Source organism: Mustela lutreola, chromosome 7 (genome assembly GCF_030435805.1).
Source record: "Mustela lutreola isolate mMusLut2 chromosome 7, mMusLut2.pri, whole genome shotgun sequence".
NCBI classification, from domain to species: Eukaryota; Metazoa; Chordata; class Mammalia; order Carnivora; family Mustelidae; genus Mustela; species Mustela lutreola.
The window spans coordinates 141,951,045-141,964,985 of NC_081296.1; the positions used below are offsets into that span (position 1 = coordinate 141,951,045).

At 38.2% G+C, this 13,941-nt stretch overlaps 1 protein-coding gene across 1 annotated transcript in view; it reads left to right on the forward strand.

Annotated features, from left to right (window-relative positions):
* Positions 1-9,260, forward strand: part of MED6 (mediator complex subunit 6) — a 42,410-nt gene extending 33,150 nt beyond the window's left edge. The window contains exon 7 of the mRNA XM_059182940.1: positions 8,855-9,260. Within this exon, the coding sequence (XP_059038923.1) occupies positions 8,855-8,896 (42 nt within the window). The 3' untranslated portion in view covers positions 8,897-9,260. The remainder of the gene's footprint in view (positions 1-8,854) is intronic.
* Positions 9,261-13,941: the final 4,681 nt, after the last annotated feature.

The window sequence follows — 13,941 nt, forward strand, 5'->3', positions numbered from 1 at the left end:
CAGTGAACAAAAAGAAATAAAAAGCATCCTAATCAGCAAAGAAGAAGTCAAACTCTCACTCTTTGCAGATGATATGATACTTTATGTGGAAAATCCAAAAGACTCCACTCCAAAGCTGCTAGAACTCATACAGGAATTCATTAAAGTGTCAGAATATAAAATCAATGCACAGAAATCAGTTACATTTCTATACACCAACAGCAAAACAGAAGAAAGAGAAATTTAGGAGTTGATCCCATTTACAATAGCACCCCAAACCTAACCAAAGAGACAACGAATCTGTACTCAGAAAACTATAAAGTACTTATGAAGGAAATTGAGGAAGACACAAAGAAATGGGAAAATGTTCCATTTTCATGGATTGGAAGAACAAATATTGTGAAAATGTCTATGCTACCTTAACCTACACACTTAACACAATCTCTATCAAAATGCCATTGATTATTCATTTTCAAAGAAATGGAACAAATAATCCTAAAATTTATATGAAACCAGAAACGACCCTGAATAGGCAGAGGAATGTTGATAAAGAAAACCAAAGTTGGTGGCATCACAATTCCAGACTTCAAGCTCTATTACAAAGCTGTAATCATCAGGACAGTATGATACTGGCACAAAAACAGACACATAGATAAATGGAACAGAATATAGAGCCCAGAAATGGACCCTCGACTCTATGGTCAACTAATCTTTGACAAAGCAGGAAAGAATGTCCAATGGGAAAAAGACAGTCTCTTCAACAAATTGTGTTGGGAACGTTGGAAAGCCACATGCAGAAGAATGAAACTGGACCATTTCCTTATACCACACACAAAAATAGACTCCAAATGGATGAAAGACCTCAATGTGAGACAGGAATCCATCAAAACCATTGAGGAGAGCACAGGCAGCAACCTCTTTGACCTCAGCCACATCACCAAAGGCAAGGGAAGCAAGGGCAAAAATAAACTATTGGGACTTCAAGATCAAAACCTTCTGCACAGCAAAGGAAACAGTCAAACAAAACCGAAAGACAACTGACAGAATGAGAGAAGATATTCACAAATGACATATCAGATAAAAGGCTAATATCCAAAATCTATAAAGAATTTAGCGAACTCAACACCCAAAGAATAAATAATCCAATCAAAAATGGGGAGAAGACATGAACAGACATTTCTGCAAAGAAGGCATCCAAATGGCCAACAGACATGAAAAAGTGCACCACATCACTCAGTATCAAGGAAATACAAATCAAAACCACAGTAAAATACCACCTCACACCAGTCAGAATGGCTAAAATTAACAAGTCAGGAAACGACAGATGTTGGCAAGGATGCAGAGAAAGGGGAACCCTCCTACACTGTTGGTGAGAATGCAAGCTGGTGCAGCCACTCTGGAAAACAGTGTGGAGGTTCCTCAAAAAGTTGAAAATAGAGCTACCCTACAACCCAGTAATTGCCTTTGTGAACTATTTTTCATCAGTGTCCCCCACTCTTGGGCCCTTTTCTCTGTTCCCTCTACTTTTCATGGGAAATCTTAACCCTGCTATGACTTTAGTTGCCTTCTATGTTCTGGAAACTCACAAATGTATATATCTAGGTCAGATTTCTTTGCTGAATTTGAGACCTTTTTATTTATACCCCCAATCAGTGCAGGTGAAGGAAGTTAACAAGTAACAAGGATAAAGATCCCGAGGGAAGTGTGTGCTTTGGTGCGTTAGCACATCAGCAAGGAGAACAGCTATAATGGAATGAACAAAGGGAAGAATATGTAGGAGATGGGTCAGAGAGGTAAGGAGGGAGGGGCGGTACTGGTGGCAGGAGGTATATTGGGTAGGACCTTGTAGAAGTTTCTGTAGACTTTCACTGTGAATGAGATGGGAAACTGTTGGAGGATTCCAAGTGAAGTAATGATAGGATATGTGATATGATCAGATATGACTTACATTGTAACAATTCATTCTGTCCCTGTGTGGGAATTGACTGATGTGGATAGGATAGAAGTAGAAGACAAGTTATGGGTCTGTGGCAATAATCAAGGTGGGAGATGATGGCAGCTTTGACTAATATGATGATAGCGGGGGGAGGTGAGAAGGGATCAGATTCTGTATATATTCTGAAGATTGGATTTGCTGACAGATTGGATGTGTGAGGTATGACAAAAAGAGGACTCAAAGATGACCATAATAATTTTTTTTGTTCTGAGCATCTCAATGGATAGAACTGCCACTAACTGAGATGAAGACTGGCACAAGCAGGTTTAGGGGTGTGGTTGGGTGGGGGAGGTGAAGAACTCAGCTTGGACATATTTATTTTGAGATGTCAGATATTCAAGTGGTGATGCCAACTATTCAGTTGGAGGCAGGAGCCTGGATTTTAAAGAAGCGCCAGGCTGGAGATACACACACACACACACACACACACACACTCTCTCTCTCTCACTCACTCATCAGCATATCTGTGGTCTTTGATACTGTGAAAGGGATGAGATCACCAACAGGATGAGTGTAGAAAGGGGGAAAATGCTCTAAAACACTCCAACTCTAAATGTTGGAGAAATTGAAACATCTCCAACATCTAAATGTTGGAGAAGAAAGACTAGCAACGAAGAGGAGAAGGAGCAGCTAGTGAGATGAACCCTGAAAGCCAAATGAAGAAAGCAATTCGAGAAGGACGAAGTGATCATCGAATACTGTCGAATGCTGACGATAATTTCCTATAGCTAGTGCTCCCTTTGGCTGGGATTTTTCACATTCTGCCCCCAGCTTACATATTTTTACTTCATGTCTCAAATCAAGTGCCTTGTAATCATGGCCTTTTCTGACTCCCAGACTAATTTATACATTTTCATAGGCTTTACTCTCCGTTGTGGTTCTTCACACCGTTATATTTAATTATCTATTTTAAGTCCGGCTCCTCTATTGGACTTTATCTTCCACCAGCTATGGCAGTCTTGTATCGCCAGCATTTCTCACAGGGCCCAACATCAGTAAATATTTGTATCGCCAGCATTTCTCACAGGGCCCAGTATCAGTAAATATTTGTCAAACAAGAGTCTGAACGGATGAATGATCATGTCCGTACATGCTCTGACTGGCATATTTTAGGATGCCTCAGAGAACCCCACTCTAAAAACCTGGCGCCATCTGTCTTTGGAATTTGAGCAAGGACATTACCATCCTTAGTAGAGGACAGGTATTTCACGAGTTTTTATGTGTATTTTACATTCACAACTCACTGTCTCTGATATTGGCAACAACCTTGTAAGCTACTCCTATCCGTGTTGTGATCAAGGAAGTAAAATTTTGTGGAGATTAAAGTGAGTTCCAGGTGTTTTTGCTACCAAGTGGCAGAACTTGAGAGTCTATGCACCGACTTCTTGGCCCTGCAGATTTTTAAACTCTTACTCTTGGCTTAATGACTAAGAGCAAAGCCTAGGTTCACCTACTCTTCATTTTTTGCCAGCTATGTCCTTGACTCTTATCTAAACCATCTGTGACCGGTTTTTCTAACTCTAAAATGGGGGTAATAACAATACCAACCTGTCAAGATTGTTGTGAAAGCTAAATGAGTTAATTAATATTATTTTCGATTGGGCCATCTGGGTGACTCAGTTGGTTAACTGTCCATCTCTTGATTTCGGCTCAGGTCATGAACTCAGGATCGTGAGATAGAGTCCTGTGTCTAGCTCCATGATCAGTGGGGAATCTGCTTGAGAGTCTCTTTCTCACCCACTGCCTCTCCTCTCCCAACCTCTCTAAATAAATAAATCTTTAAAAATATTATTTTAGAGTAGAATCTGATACTTGGCAAGCACCCCCACAAGTGCTCACGATTTTTATTATCACTGTTCCTGCTGAGGTAATTCAGCTGTCCTTTCGGGAAACCTTTCTGATCACCTCCCCTCTGCTCCAATAACCATGCTTGCAAGAATTCTGTGCACACTATCTTCATAGCATTTATCTTACCAATATAATTTTGTATTCTCTTGTCTACTTACCCAGCTAAGGGGAAGAGAGTCCCCACAACTCTGTAGAGTGTGGCACTACAAACACACACACACACACACACACACACATACACATACACAAACACACACACAAAATACGTTTGAAAGGTAATTCATCAGCACCACTGCCCAGAGACATCAAATTGAGTGCTAAAGGCAGCTAGGGTCTCCAGGGTTCCTTTCTAACAGCCAAGATAGTAACTATAACATTTGGCCTATATATTATTTGTATTTTAGACTTCACTTCACCTTTTACCACATTTCCTTTGTAAAATGATTCACTGGAGATATTTTAAGACTGCCACCTGCTTTCATGAAAACCATAAAAAACAGGAAGCAGATTTTCTTGTGCTTTCCCTTGACTCCATGACTTTTGCCTTTTTATATCTCTTTATAAAGGATTTTTTTTTTTGTCTCTTTTCTGGGTATTTTACGTATTAGCCCCATTCTTTCCTCTGATTTCATGTACCATTTCTCCTTCAGATATTAAAAAAGGGAGTCTGTACTGTTTAATGTTTTGTCTCCATGATTATGCCACACAGTCATTTTCTTACGCCTGGTTAGAGGGGATAGCCACAGTGTTAATACAATGAAAGCACTGGGACACCTCTTCAGGGTTTCCTACTGAGTGCCACCACTTAAATGGAAAGAACTGAGTACTTACAAAGAAAAGGCAAAAGACATTTAATTTCAGAAGTTAACTGACTGTTAATCTTTTAATTAAACATAAAGAATGAAGAAAATTTGCCATTGATTGGACTTTCTAAATTAGTGAACTGTGGGTCATTGGACAATGATTGGACAATAACCATGCAGTGGCTTCCCTTTCCAAAGACATTTTTCTTTGAACCAGTGAATATTTTGTAATCCTGCTATTTCTTTTTTTTTTTTTTTTTTTTTTTAAGTTCTCAGGATATTTTCTTGGCTAGGGCCTCCATTAAAAACAGTATTCTGATAAAAGCACAAACTATAGAAGCAAGGAAAAAGAGTTTGAGTAGAATTACTGTGTTGGGGCGCCTGGGTGGCTCAGTGGGTTAAGCCTCTGCCTTCGGCTCAGGTCATGATCCCAGGGGCCTGGGATCGAGTCCCGCATGGGGCTCTCTGCTCAGCAGGGAGCCTGCTTCTCCTCATCTCTCTCTCTCTGTCTGTCTCTCTGCATATTTGTGATCTCTCTCTCTGTCAAATAAATGAATAAAATCTTTAAAAAAAAAAAGAATTACTGTGTCAAGAATTTTTTTGTTTTTGTTTTTGTTTTTGTTTTTCAAGGAGGGCACATATTGCATGGAACACTGGTTTGGTACATAAACAATGAATCTTGGAACACTGAAAAAATTAAAAAAAAATTTTTAAATTGTTAATAGTGGATGAAGAGGTCTTCCTCTTGGAGCTGGACCACTGTCTGAGCTTCCTCCATAGCTTGTAAACTCACACTAGGCAGGAGTCCACCCATAATTGCTGTCATAATTTTTCATTGCTACATACTTCTCCCCATGCCATTTTTCTAATTTATACTTATAGTTTAGGATCAGATAACTGACACAGCTCCTTAAACATATCTTATATCTTGCCTAGACCACAAAAGATGCTATTTTTTACTTGTCCAACATCAGCCTCCCAAAGCTGTAGTTGGTTCCCCAACACTTGGTACCATTAACTGATATCTGAATTATGGCATTGTGTGGTTTAAGATTGGGAATTGTTTCTATGTTGTCACTCTGCACTCTCCCACACGAAATTTGGAGGAGGGTGTGTTTTATATGTTATAAACCTTCTATACCACAATGGCCAAAATGATCTTGCATATTAGTTGTTTTATAGCAGCTTAGAGGCATTCCTTGCTGTTTGGCCAAAATTGTTTGGCCAAACAATAAACACATTGTTTATTGTGACTGTTGCATATTTTGTGTTAATAGTAGGCATCCTTAAGTCAGCACCTTGAGCTTCCACTGCACCACTTAAGAAGGTCATACTCACAGACATGTGCTCTACAGAGCTTTCTGGGAGATGCAAACCTATATTTTATACAGCAAGGTCCAAAAGCACAGTCTTCCTAAGGTTTCAGTCTACAATGAGAGCCACAGCAAGGATCCCTTCTGCACCAATGTTCTGACTTGCAGTTAGACTCTTTGTCACCTTCCACTGCCTTGTTACTGCATTATTCCAATGGGATAACGTTTCAAGAAGCAGGTATATCTGTCAGATAGACTCCCCTGAGGTTCATGAGGTTAAAATAACTTCCATAACTGCAGTTGCAAAAAGCACTGGTATTTGTATTATGAGCACCCACAATGCAGTGTTTTTTCCTGCAAAAACCTAATTCCTTTATGTGAGACATACCAAGATTATAGCCCAGTTGTTTAGCAATGACTAGAGTACAATGTAAGAAATCCTCTTTGAGGAATTTCCAGACTGCTGGCACCAAATGACAGTAGCATATTCCTGAGATCCAAGCCAATCCAAATACATTAGAAAAATCCTAGCCCACAAACAGATGCCCAGAATCATGTGCCAAAAGAGGATAGGGATGAACACTTTTCCAGTCACTGAAACTGTCAGGGAGTTGCCTTGTTCAACATTGATAAACGTGTCTGGTTCCAAATCTCAATCCCAATTAAAGAAACATGAAGGCCTACATGTGGACAGATGGAATCTACTAAATTGATCACATTTCATGTATCTTCTGTCGCCTTTGAGACATTTCTGTTCAAGTAACTGAAACTATGGTTGTCCATCACTATAACCAACTCCACAAAGGGTCAATGTGTGTCCACCACCCATGCGAACTTTGGGGCAGTTATGAATTCTCTGCCACGAATGCCAGCTTCTGATGTTGTCACCTTGGTAAACCAAATTTCATGGCTGTGAATTGAGTCTCATTGCTACTTGTCATGTACAATTAGGGTTCAAATGTGGTAGAGTGCCTTATGGTTATTTATCTATAGCATCCCTCGCAAGATCCCTAACCATGTCCTAAGGACAGTTAAGAACCTCCAGGGTGCTCTTCCATATAACCATGATGGCAGCAGGCATCCTGGATAAAGGACTGATCCATTGGAAGGCGCACAGCTCTGAGTGGGGGGACACTGGCAGGTTCTGGAAACCAAGATCTTCTTAGGCTATAGACAAAGGACAAAGGTGCGGCTCTCCAAGCGCAGGCTGTAGGCGATCCCCTGAGGGACAGGTGGAAGGATCCCCCAGGGCTACAGGCTTGGGGGCCTTCTGCGGAATTACCCCTTGGGCTGGGCCCAAGTGAGTTGGATTTCCTCTAGAAGCAATGAGGGTGTTTCTACTTTTTGTTAAGTTCTTGGAATAAATATTAAATAAGGGGTGTGTGTGTGTGTGTGTGTGTGTGTGTGAGAGAGAGAGAGAGAGAATTCTCAAATAGAGTATACTTTTTTCACCTCACCACTTTAAAATTTTATTTGGAATAAGTTTGTGTGTGTGTGTGTGTGTGTGTGTGTGAGAGAGAGAGAGAGAGAGAGAGAGTGAATTCTCTAATACAGTACACCTTTTTCACTTCAGTATTTTAATTTTTTAGCTTTTAAGTTTTTTTGAAAATATTTTATTTATTTGAGAGAGGGAGAGTGAGAGAAAACACAAGCAGGGAGAGCAGCAGAAGCAGAGGGAGAAGCAGATTCCATGCTGAGCAGGGAGCCTGATGTGGGGCTCGATCCCAGGACCCCAAGATCATGACCTGAGCTGAAGGCAGATGCTTAACTGACTGAGCCACCCAGGTGCCCATCACCTCGTTACTTTTAAACTTTGTTTTTAAAAAACCAACCCATTTTATTTCAGTTTATCTGACATACCACAGACTGTGTGTTTAGCTAAGTGTTGACATGTGTGTGCACTTGTGCAATCTTCACCACAATCAAGATAGTGAACATATGTGCCACCCCCAGAAGTTTCCTCCTGTCCCTTAGTAATTATTCCTTTTGGGGTACTATTGATCTGCTTTTGCCATTATAGGTTCCAATGAATCTTCTCGAGTTTTATATTAATGGAGTTAGGCAATATATACTTTTTTCTTGGCTTCTTTGACTCAGTCTGATGATTTTTGGGAATAATCTCTGTGTTCGTGCATATTAATAGTTCACTCCTTTTTATTGTTGAGTAGTATTTCATTGTATGTATATACCACAATTTGCTTAGCCATTTTCTGTTGATGAACATTTGATTTGTCCCAGTTTGCAGCTATTACAAATGAAACTGCTGTGAACCTTCATGCACAAATCTTTGTGTGGGCCTGAGCTTTCTTTCTCTTGGGTAAAAACTTAATGAGTAGAATGAGTGGATCATATAATAAGTAGATGTTCAGCTTTTTAAGAAACTGCAGAACTGTTTTCTAAAGTGGGTTTACTGTTCTACTTTTCTGCCAGCAGTGGTTAAGATTTCCAGTCCCTCTATTCTAGCCATCAGTTGGCATGGTCAGCGCTTTTTAAATTTTAACTATTCAAATAAGTATATAATAATATCACATTGAGGTGTTTTTTGTTTTGTTTTGTTTTGTTTTTTTGGAAAATCAAGTTTATTTGACAGGTATGAATCATAGTGTAGACCTTAACTGTAATTGCATTCATTTACAATTCTTAAAAAGACAGTTTGAATGGATTAACTACTAAATGATACCAGGCTTGTAAACAACTTTTACTTTATGACACTTTCAACTGGAGCTTCCCATGAAGCTCAGTTCAGGACCACTTTGTCTTAAACTGAACTGTTAAAGAAAGCAATGTTGGGTCATAAACCATTTAGATAAAAGTTCTATCACAAGAAGAAACCTGGACAGGTTGGTTTGTTTGGTTTGGCTTGGCATTTATCTTTACCTCTCAAGGCTTTTTGTTTTTGTTTTTCTCCTCTCTAGTTTTCGCGACCCAGCAATCGCACCACTGGGTATTTACCCTAAAGATACAAACGTAGTGATCCAAAGGGGCACGTGCACCCGAATGTTTATAGCAGCAATGTCCACAATAGCCAAACTATGGAAAGAACCTAGATGTCCATCAACAGATGAATGGATCAAGAAGATGTGGTATATATACACAATGGAATACTATGCAGCCATCAAAAGAAATGAAATCTTGCCATTTGCGACAATATGGATGGAACTAGAGCATATCATGCTTAGCGAAATAAGTCAAGCGGAGAAAGACAACTATCATATGATCTCCCTGATATGAGGAAGTGGTGATGCAACATGGGGGCTTAAGTGGGTAGGAGAAGAATAAATGAAACAAGATGGGATTGGGAGGGAGACAAACCATAAGTGACTCTTAATCTCACAAAACAAAACTGAGGGTTGCTTGGGGGAGGGGGTTTGGGAGAAGTGGGTGGGATTATGGACATTGGGGAGGGTATGTGCTTTGGTGAGTGCTGTGAAGTGTGTAAACCTGGTGATTCACAGACCTGTACCCCTGGGGATAAAAATATATGTTTATAAAAAATAAAAAATTAATAAAAAAAAGAAAAAAATGTAAACTTATGCCATTTTCACATTGAGGTTTTAATGCATTTTTCTTATGACTAGTGATATTGAGCATCTTGTGGTTATTACCATCTTTTTCTCTTCTTTAAGTGTATTTTCAGATATTTCATCCATTTCTTGAGGGGTTGCTTCTTACTGAGTTTTGAGGTGTGTATATATTCTGAATAGTCCATTAACACATATATACTTTGCAAACATTTTATTCCAGGCTGTGGCTTGTCTCTTCATTCTCTTCAAGTTTTTTGAAGAGAATTTTGTAATTTTGATGTTCAACTTATTTTGTTGTTTTTATGAATACTGTATATTTTCCCACCATATCTAATAAATCTTAGCTTAACCTTTGGTTTAAAAGATTTCTTCTATGCTTTCTTCTAGAAGTTTTATAGGTTTTGTTTTACATGTTAGTCTATGATCCATTTTGGATTACCTTCTTTGGTGCAAGGTATTGAATGAAGTTCTTCTTCTGTTTTCCATTTAGTTCTGCACCATTTGTTTAAAAGACTCCTTTTTTCAGGGCTTTGCCTTTGTACCTTTGTCAAAAATCACTTGTCCATATTTGTGTGGGTCTATTTCTATTCTCTGTGTCCTGTTCTGTTGATCCGTCTGTCATTATACAAATACTCCACTATCTTGAGTGTTGTTCTTTTATAATAAGTTTTGAAATCAGGTAGTGGTAGTCCTCCAGCTTTTTCTTCTTTTTCAAAGTTAGTTTGGCTATTTTAGGTCCTTGACATTTTTATGTAAATTTTAGAAGAAGTATGTCAAATTCTGCAAGAAAAATGTTGGATTGCTTGACCATTTGGGAGAAAATTGACATCTTTAGTCATGTTAATGATTCAGGTCAGTGAATAAGGTCTCTCTACTTATTTAGAGTATTGTTCATTTCTCTTAGTGTTATTTTGTATTTTTTAGTTATAGATCTTTCACAACTTTTGCCAGAATTATTGCTAAGTACTAAATATGTGCTGTTGCTGTGTAATAATGTATTTTAATAAATATATTAATATATTATATATATTAATTAAATACATTAATATAGTAATGTCTTTTAATAAATACATTAAAGCACTTCCAATTGCTCATTGTTTGTATATAAAATAAAATGGTTGTATATTCATTCATTCAAATGCTTGTATCCTTTGAGCATGCAAAGCTAATTTATTAGTTCTAGTAGCTGTTTTTTTGGCAAATTCCATCAGATTTCTACATAAAGATCTAGAAGTGTCATCTATCAAAAAAAAAAAAAAGATAGTTTTAGATCTTCCTTTCTAACCTAGATACCATGTATTTCTCTTTTTAACCTGATTGTACTGCCCAGAATCTTTAGTTGTATAGTGTTGAATAGAAGTAGTAAGAATAGAATTTCTTTGCTTGTTCCTGATCTTGGGGTGAGGAAAGATTCTTTGTATTTTACCATTAAAAGCTACATTAGCTGTAGATTTTTTTCCATAGATTTCCTTATCATGTTGAAAAGTTCCTTCTCTTTTGGTGGGGTCTTTGCCTGGTTTGGGGATCAGGGTAATGCTGGCTTCATAAAAAGAGTCTGGAAGTTTTCCTTCTGCTTCAATTTTTTGAAACAGCTTCAGAAGAATAGGTATTATTTCTTCTTTGAAAGTTTGGTAGAATTCCCCAGGGAATCCATCAGGTCCCGGGCCCTTGTTTTGGGGAGGTTTTTGATCACTGCTTCAATCTTGTTACTAGATATTGGTCTATTCTGTCTGTCAATTTCTTCCTGATTCAGTTTTGGAATTTTATAGGTTTCCAGGAATACATCCATTTCATCTAGGTTGCTTAACTTACTGGCATATAGCTATTGATAATTTCTGATGACTATTTCTATTTCTTTGGTGTTAGTCATGATCTCTCCCTTTTCATTCACAATTTTATTAATTTGGGCCTTCTCTCTTTTCTTTTGGATTAGTTTGGCCAGTGGTTTATCAATCTTATTGATTCTTTCAAAAAACCAGCTTCTAATTTCACTGATGCATTCTACTGTATCTCTAGTTTCTATCTCATTGATCTCTGCTCTAATCTTGATTATTTCCCTTCTTGTGTGTGGAGTTTGCTTAATGTTTTGTTGATTCTCCAGTTCTTTAAGGTATAAAGACAGCTGGTGTATTCTGGATTTTTCAGTTTTTTTTTAAACTTTTTGGATGGCTATGTATTTCCCCCTTAGGACCGCGTTTGCCTTATCCTATAGGTTTTGGACCAAAGTGTCTTCATTCTTACTGATTTCCATGAATTGTTTAAGTTCTTCTTTAATTTCCTGGTTAATCCAAGCATTCTTAAGGAAGGTTGTCTTTAGCTTCCAGGTGTTTGAATTCCTTCCAAACTTTTTCTTGTGGTTGAGCTCCAGTTTCAAAGCATTGTAATCAGAGAATATGCAGGGAATAATCTCAATATTTTGGTATTAGTTGAGCCCTGATTTGTGACCCAGTATGTGGTCTATTCTGGAGAAGGTTCCATGTTTACTAGAGAAGAATGAGTATTCTGTTGTTTTAGGGTGGAATGTTCTGTATATATCTATGAGGTCCATCTGGTCTAATGTGTCATTCAATGTTCTTGTTTCTTTATTGATTTTCTGCTTGGATGATCTGTCTATTACTGAGAGTGGCATATTAATATCCCCTACTATTAATGTATTCATATCACTATGACTCTTTATCTTGATTAACAGTTTCTTATTTAATTGGCTGCTCCCATATTGGGGACATAAATATTTACAATTGTTAGATCTTCTTGGTGGATAGACCCTTTAAGAATGATGGAGTATCCTTCTGTATCTCTGACTACAGTCTTTAGTTTAAAAATCTAATTTATCTGATATGAGAATCACTACCCCAGTCTTCTTTTGAGGCCCATTGGCATGAAAGATGCTTCTCCATTTCTTCACTTTCAGTCTGGATGTATCCTTAGGTTCATTCTCTTACACCATACACAGAGAAAATTTTTTTAAAAGATTTTATTTATTTATTTGACATAGAGAGATCACAAGTAGATGGTAAGGCAGTCATAGAGAGAGAAAGAGAGCGGGAAGTAGGCTCCCTGCTTAGCAGAGAGCCTGATGCGGGACTCGATCCCAGGACCCTGAGATCATGAGCTGAAGGCAGTGACTTAACCCACTGAGCCACCCAGGCATTCCCACAGAGGTAAATTTAGGATAAGTTTAAACTTAGGATACACAAACTTAAGATACATAAACTTAGGATACACAAAGAAAAACTAAGGATGTATCCTTAGGTTCATTCTCTTACACCATACACAAAGATAAACTTAGAGTCTTAGGGTCTCTTGTAGACAACATATGAATGGGTCCTGTCATTTTATCCAATCTGCAACCCTGTGCCATTTTATGGGCACATTTAGGCCATTCACGTTGAGAGTGATTATTGAGAGATGCGTTTTTATTGACATTGTGTTACCTGTGAAGTCTTTATTTCTATAGATTGTCTCCATAAATTTCTTCATTTATTGTCTTCATAAATTTCTGATATTCTTGGGTTTTTTCCTCTTTTATAGAACCACCCTTAATATTTCTTGTAGTGCCAGCTTGGTGGTCACATACTCCTTTAAACCTTGCCAGTCTTGGAAGCTCTTTATCTCTCCATCCATTTTGAATGTCAGTATTGCTGGATAAAGTATTCTTGGTTGCATGTTCTTCTCATTTAGTGCCCTGAATACATCTTGCCATCCCCTTCTGGCTTGCCACGTGTCTGTGGACAGATCTGACATTATTCTTATGGGCTTTCCTCTGTATGTAAAGAATCTCTTCCCCCTAGCTGCTTTCAAGAGCTCCTGTCTAAAATTATGATTCATCATTTTCACAATCAGGTGTCCTGAGGTCTTTCTGGATTCTATGATCTTGGAGGGAGACCTTTCTGCCTCTAGGACACAAATGCTGGTTCCATTCACCAGACTGGGAAAATTTTCATGGAGAATTTCAGAACAATATCCCTGATGAATATGGATGCTAAGATTCTCAACAAGATCCTAGCTAATAGGATCCAACTGTATGTTAAAAAGATTATCCACCATGACCAGGTGGGATTGATCCCTGGGTTGCAAGGGTGGTTCAACATTTGAAAATCAATGTTATAGATTCTTCTATAAGGGAAGAGAGAAGAACCACATGGTCCTCTCAACTGATGCAGAAAAAGCATTTGACAAAATCCAGCATCCATTCCTGATTGAAATGCTTCAAAGTATAGGGATGGAGGAAACATTACTCAACTTCATAAAATCTATCTATGAAAATCCCACAGCGAATATCATCCTCAATGGGAAAAGGCTGACAGCCTTCCCTTTGAGATCAGGAACACAACAAGGATGCTCACTTTCACCACTCTTGTTCAACATAGTATTAGAACTCCTAGCAACAGTAATCAGACAACAAAGAGAAATAAAAGGTATTCAAATTGGCAGTGAAGAAGTCAAACTTTCTCTCTTCACAGAAGACATGATACTAT